This window comes from Cydia amplana, chromosome Z (genome assembly GCF_948474715.1).
Source record: "Cydia amplana chromosome Z, ilCydAmpl1.1, whole genome shotgun sequence".
NCBI lineage: Eukaryota > Metazoa > Arthropoda > Insecta > Lepidoptera > Tortricidae > Cydia > Cydia amplana.
The window spans coordinates 39,276,456-39,283,781 of record NC_086096.1 but is presented as its reverse complement, the minus strand read 5'-3'; the positions used below and the strand labels follow the sequence as shown (position 1 = coordinate 39,283,781).

Sequence of the window (7,326 nt, the reverse complement as noted above, 5' to 3'; positions counted from 1 at the left end):
CAAGTGCTTATTAAAATAATCATGCTTCGGAAGTTGTCTCATCTCAATACAATACAAATTCACAATTGCTTTTGTTATATGTAAGTAGATATTGTATATGTATGTGTCATTTTCAAACAAAAGGTACCACTTTTTCGCTTGCCATAAGGACGTTTTCTCAAGTTTTTCGTATAAAGAGATACAAGCAAATTTCGTCCTTATGGTAAGCGACAATGTTGTACCTTTTACAAAATGACACGCATTTACCTAAAATAGAGTAGGTAACTTTAATTTCAAGATTACTGTGCAATAACTTATTATTTGTTTTAATTTAACCTCTAGTCTAGTCATGTAGGTACCTGACATATGTATATTATAATTACTTAAACATTATATCTTGTAAATGTAAACTCAGAAAGTTCTACCGTAATTGAAACTATTGAAAGTATCGATAGTAAGAGAGTTAAGTATTTTACTTTACTTTTCTTATTAAAATGGGCCTTCATAATTTTGACCACATACGCTTGTGTTTTCATTAAGTTTTTTTTTTAACTTTGTAACATGTTTGTTCAGGAGAGTTCAAAAGAAATAGTTTAGATTTATTGAAATATACTCGAACTGTTAAAAGTCATCATTTCAGTAATAATTAACAAACATCATTCAATATATTTTTTGTAATATCTATTAAATTATTACGACTTAATGTGACCCCATTTTATTTTATTTATTTTATTTATTCGGGAAACATACAGCACATAATAACACAATAAAATAAATAATAAATAAATAATAATTTTCATTGCTATTAAGTGTAAATAAGAATTAGAATAAGACCTTAAGTCGATTTTGCACTAGAATAATACAGCATTATCTTAGCTTTAAGTAGCGTCTTTGAAAACTGTAAGTAGATCTCATTGTAAAGTTGTAGAAATATTCATAGACATTTTGAATTAAAAATCGTTTTTATTAATAATTGTTGTTTTCCTTGAATATACCCACTAATCCCACTATGTCTCTAGTAACCAACTATATGTCTGTCTGTCAGTTACCTTTTCTAGCTGAAACCGCTGAACCAATTTAGATGCGTAGACATTTTCTGATGTTTAGCACCTTCATTTATTTAGAAATCATTTAAGTTTTGAAAACACCGAAAACACGATTAAAAATATTTTAACAATTATTTTAATAATGAAGCCAAATAGAGACTTGCATTGCATTGCATTAACTGTAATAGATGGCCCCTAGCTCTATACCAGTTTTTCGTAAATTTCTAATTGTTACTTGCGCGTTAGTAAAAAAACGTGCGCATTTTTTTTCCAGGCGTGAGAAGATAGCAAATGGCTCAACCTATCTGCCGTTTTAATTTGGCAAACGATGTACCAAACACCCTGTATACATCCCTAGCTAACACGATGTTGCCGCTGTTACGTCGTAACCAACATTTTCCTTTCCAAAATGTACTTAAAGGACGATAACACGAACGTTTGTATTTTCGCATTGAAGTGTAATCAGGGGCAATTGGGGAGCCGCTCCAAACAGCGCGATTACAGGCCTTTAATAAACAAGCTGGTTAGGGCCAGATTGGCGGGTAATGTTGCCCCCATCTCCCCTTGCAGCGAACAGCGCTTTATGGCTCATTTAGACGGCGCGCGAACTCGTATACGATTTCAGTTACACTGCGGACCACTGAGGTTACAACTATTCAGCCGACCGATCAAATGACGCAATGTAATGAAACTCGCACGCGAGTTCTCGCACCGCCTGAATGAGTCCTTAGAGTGTGTTCGCATTGTCCAATCTGATATCGGATGTCGGATACGACCACAAAGGAAAAAAAAGTTGAGAAAATCCTTTTTATATTTAGCTACATTTTGTATTCTTCATTTTGTCATTCAATTAATATTTGCCCGTTCCAACATGAAATAATCTTTTTTTTTTATTCATAATAATAGGAACTTAGTTGCTGAGCTATTATGGCGCTCCATACGTTCGCGAAAATACAGTAGCATTAGGTTAAAAATGTCTTAGAGCACTCTCTGGTAGGTATGTAATTAATAACTATGTACAGCAACTTGAGTTAACCCTTCGGTAATTTCTGTAGACTAACTACATTTTACACCCGGTACAACAGTATTAGTGATTTTGATCAACAAACAAATCATGTACATATTTTCACTTTATAACTCAGGAAGTTACTATCATTTGGTGTAGGTACTTCCACTTGTCCCCGCCGCACGTGACCGTCGCCGCTCATGTATATGAGGCGGGGTGATACGGGAATGATTTGTATGATAACACCTATCATTTGGTATGATAACAATACGAGTATACAGCGCTTAAAGCGCTTATCTGCCTGACAATCAACCGCCGGCGGCAGCCGAGAGGCGAAATGCCACGAATCTGCATAATGCCCTCCGAATCTTAATGCCCGCGCTGATTGGAATGGAACGCAAATTGCGGCCCTTAGCTCTTGTTTAAATTTCAATGTTTCACTTTTGCAAACAAAAGGTATCAATTCCACTTCAAAATGTGGTAAGCTCAATCGCGAATGTCTATATTATGAACTCACTTAGATTTTTTAGTCGCTATGATATGATGTGGTTTTTAGTAGACGGGCGCGCAACATGTCGTTCGGTCTATATTATGGGTGTAAAACCGAAGAACAGGCGACTTTCCTGTGAAAGAAAATAAGTCTTTGAAGTCCATGATGGCACAGGACGGACACGGACAGAGTGCAAGGATTGTACTGTTAAATGTTACTTATTTTCATGTTTAGTTTAACATTGTAAGGTCGAGTTGCCCGGAAAGCGCTGTTTTAATGAAAATATATAATTTGTCGTTAAAATTGAAAGCAACACCTAATTATAATTACCGATTCGAAATCACTTCAAATTGCTTTACATCACTTACTGCTGAGTCCACAAATATGGCTCTAATTTGGATATTACACAGATATTTATTTCTGATTAGATCACCCAGCGCGCCTAATGGTAATGCACCGACAACAATTCTCGCACAGAAAACAGACCTAGTTTCTAGAAAGATAAACCTAGTTTCATATATATTATGTACCTACACCTACCTACATGAAACTAGGCATGAACATTTTGTAATACGGCTGTTTTGAAAGGGTAAAAAATATAGGAATGAAAAGCTCCGGCTTGTCTAAAATGGAAACAGCCATGTTAACAAAACAAAACTAAATCAAAAATTAAATAGTAAACTGAAATGTGTCTTGCTGTAGGAAAACCATGAGGATAAACAATTAAACAAATTTTATAACTAACAAACTTTATTCCTAATCATTAGTTACTATAAAAGCTCAGTGGTAAAGCTGGGTCGCTTCACAGGTTCAAGTTATAAGGGTTTATACCAATTATTCAAAAACTAAAAACTAAATTTCGATATTACTATATATTATGCACCAGAACTTTCAAAACTTTAAACTGAATTAACTAAATACCATTTTAACTTTTGTAGTTGGGCGCTGATGACCTCAAAAGTTATGCTACGGACCGACCTCAAAGCTGCTGCTGGAACTGAAGCAGCGGGGAGCGAGCTCGCCTTTCCCCCGGAAGCTGGCTGCTAACCTGGTTGGAGCCGACCGCTGCAGATGGCGTGGGACAGATCCCACAGCCTCATTTTAAAACTTCAATACATTTTTAAGACAATAAAACTTCTAATTTCTCTCCCGACTCCTGTAAAGCGAGAAATGGATCCATTAGCCGACGCCCTTTATGGCCGCTATAGAAATTATGAAACAATTGGAAATTTAGCTCACCGCTCCCATCCCTCGAGCAGGAGTCGCCTCTGCAAAGACCAAAAGCCTGGTTAAGAACTAACCCACAATGTTTCGCGCCAATGTGGAGTTAATCACAACTAACTTCATTTGTACTCACTCAGTGGAGAATTCTGAAGGACTCGAACTGCTTCCACCATTCTGACCACCATGACGAATGTGTGGTCTTACCACAAATAGGGCTCGTGCGAGCGAGCGTCTCCGGAAGGGTTCACGCATCAAATGTGCATGTCATCTTGGAATGACCTCCTGATATGTGGAGGTCAGAGGACCTAAACAAAGCTGGGGTGGCAATCCCCTGTAGACACAAAACCTTCAAAAATTCTGACTGATTTATTTAGATGAACTCACTCTTGAGCTTAAGAAATATATTGTTATCATTAAATCTAAAAACGTTTAATTCCAAAACCCCTTTAGGAGTCTGTCATTTCTATGTTTTGTTTTATATCTTAATTCTCTTTTACCTAAAAAATCAATACCTAAACCTTCAAAGATTTCCTGGAGTGACAACATAAATATCTTAAGTTTTACTTATTTTTATTTATATGACAACCTCGATACAGATAAGCATCAAAAAGTGCATCTGAATGCAACAGATTATGCATAGAAGTGCAACCAATCGAGTTTGTTTAGGATATTGCTAAAATCGTTGAAATAGGAAAAAAAATATTTTACTTTTAATTATGAATTATACCAAAAATAATTAATTAAAATCTAGGAAAATGTACTACGTTACAATTTCAGTAACATACCTATTTGTAGTGTGTGTTATTAGTGTTTGTTACTGTAAGTACTTATAGTGTTATTAGTACTCGCTTATTTTGTTTTATTACAATTTCTAGCAATGAAATCTAATAGCAGATATTGATATATATTATGTTGTTTTATAATGAGAGCGTAGCTTCGATTGTATTAGTGGCTTAAAACTATTCGAATACGATAAAAAATATATTCGTGTTATGTACCTGTCGAATCCCACGATATGACGTCACCATAAGCGTTCTGGCTCATATATGAGCCGTGGGAGCTGACAGATTAAAGCAGAGACGCTTTCCGCATAGATTTTCGTACATTGACCCGCCTGTTGCTATCTCTATTGCACGCGCACGCGCATAATTAAATTGCTGTCCCGCCCATGATGCCGGATGTCAATGTCACTGTGCGAACTTCTTGACAGCAATATAATTATGCACATCAACCACATCATGCACATGCAATAGAGATAGCAACAGGCCGGTCAATGTAGAAAGAAAGCGTCTATGCTTTGGCACTCAGACTGGCTTTATTCCGGCACATGCGTCGTCTATTCCACTAAATGTCTGTGATCCACACTATGGGGGGAGCTCAAGAGACTCGTTTTGAATGGATTAGTTAAGTGACAAGATAATTATAATGATCTGTGGCATCCAGCTTGATCAAAGCCATTAGAGGCCTTTGTAAAACCGCACTTAAGGCGGAATACGTTCAGACGAGTCTCGCAATGTGCGTGTTTGTGTGTTTTTATTCACTTCTTCGTATTACGATGACCTTTTGAAATGAAAACGCTATTGTAACAAGTTTTATTGCTGTTTACTATAAAGAAGACGGATAAACTATTCATCTGATAGATTAGGGTCTAACAAACCTGTCCAATGCGTGATCATACTACACTCCATGTCATACGTCTTCACCTCGCCCAGTTGTAGTTCTATAACCTCCACCTTGTCTGGGCACGTCGTGTTGTCAAACACCATTTCGTCGTCGTAGTAGAGTAGCGGTTCGAATTGGTATTCTGTATCTCTTCTACCAGGTTTATCATTTACTGTATCTTCTTCTTCTACTGTATTTAAATTAATTTTATCCTTTGTAGCATTTGTAGCTTCTTTATTGATCTTTCCTTCTTTTGCGTCGACTGACTTGGTTTTACCTGAATTTTCATTAGGTTCTTTATTATCTTTGTTATCTTTAGCTTCTCTCTTAAGACAATTGGCTATTTTAATATCTTCATCATTAACGTGTTGAGGATCAGCAGGTACGTATTCAACTTTACCGTCGTTGTTCCTGATACTCTTTTTAACTGCTTCTATCTTCGCTGGATCTATGTTGGCTAAGCAAGATGTAGTATCCTCATCCTCGAAATGGTGACTTTTCAATTTCTTGACTTTGAAGTCTTTCATGTCAAATTGTGGTGATCCGGTTTGATGTTCATCATTATTTTTAACATTTTCTTTTAAATTTGGATTGTTTATTTTGTTAATTGTATCCGTTATTTTATCTTTTTTTAGAGTGTCCGCCTCGGTTGTCGTTTCTTCATTGGTTACATGTATAAATAAGAACATCACTAAATATAAACAGTTGGGTATTAAATTCATGTTAAATTGTGACACTACTACATGTGTATTTGATTAAAGTAGTAAAAGAATTGATTGAAGTTTAATTAAATCTGTGAATGTTATTGTTTCGCTTGGCCATGCTTAAACATGTTTACAAAAGCAAGTAGGTATAGTCAAGATGTATATTTTTACCCGCCTAACGATAATAGGAAAGTAATGTTTTTCATCAAAACACAATGATAATAATCATAAGTTCATAATCATTATTTATTGATACTATAAAATAACATATCCATAGAGCCTTGTAGCTTGAAATAAATAAATTTTATTTATAGGTTATACAGTGTGTAACTACAATATTACCTACCTATTGCTTCGATCAACACGGAAGGGATGCGGCATTCGCACTATTTCCCCTCTGCCTAGGTACAAGATCAACTGATCTAGCGCGGGTAATAAAACTAGTTGCGCTCGGATTTTTAACTAGACCGAATCCAGTCGCGCGAGTGAACACAGCAGCAGAAAAAATGCCTAATTGCTCGGTTTTTTGTTGTAAAAAGAGGTCGGGGACATGAAATTTACAAAAAGAAGGTGTTACATTTCACATGTAATTTTTTTTTTATATATTATACGTTTAATTACATTTAAACACAATTATTATATTTTAGTCTCATGTAATTGCTGGATTTATCGATTTTTCTCGCCCAGTACAAATTGCGGATCGGTCGAGCGACAAATCCGACTTCTCATCTCTCAGAAAACAATAAAATTCTTTGACGAAAATGTGTTAGTGTGCGTGTTGTGACACTTGTGACTCGTCCGTACACAAATACAGATCGAGGTGTGCAAGATTTTTCTGTGTAGTGTGTTATTTTCTATGTATTTGTGTCGTCACTACAGATTGGATTTCGTACGTAAGTGTGTGAGAAGTGCGACTGTGTGCACGTTCCCCCCGCGAAAAATGGCAGATAGTCGGGTCCGCACAGTTCATAATGTATGAGAGCTCTACATGAATTCTCACACCAGAGATTTTTTGAGATGTGATAGCCTATGTTGCAAATACTATATTTTAAAAAAAAATCTCCACAAAATATGTCACATGCTTTTAATAAATCCAAACTATTATTAAAATAGAAAAAATATATCAAAACATGAATCCGACACTCGAGATTTTTTAATATGCAGTTCTCAAACATATACTCATTATGTATTTATATTTTCTCCCAGCTTGACACT

General features: G+C 35.8%; 1 protein-coding gene across 1 annotated transcript; it reads right to left on the bottom strand.

Annotated features, from left to right (window-relative positions):
* Nucleotides 1-5,370: 5,370 nt before the first annotated feature.
* LOC134660715 (uncharacterized) lies at nt 5,371-6,136 on the bottom strand. Its single transcript, XM_063516497.1, has one exon. The coding sequence runs from the start codon at nt 6,127-6,129 to the stop codon at nt 5,371-5,373; it is 759 nt and encodes a 252-aa protein (XP_063372567.1). The 5' UTR covers nt 6,130-6,136.
* Nucleotides 6,137-7,326: the final 1,190 nt, after the last annotated feature.

Bases quoted from the DNA above. Each gene is read 5' to 3' on its own strand.
- LOC134660715 (XM_063516497.1), bottom strand. From the start codon at position 6,129: ATGAATTTAATACCCAACTGTTTATATTTAGTGATGTTCTTATTTATA.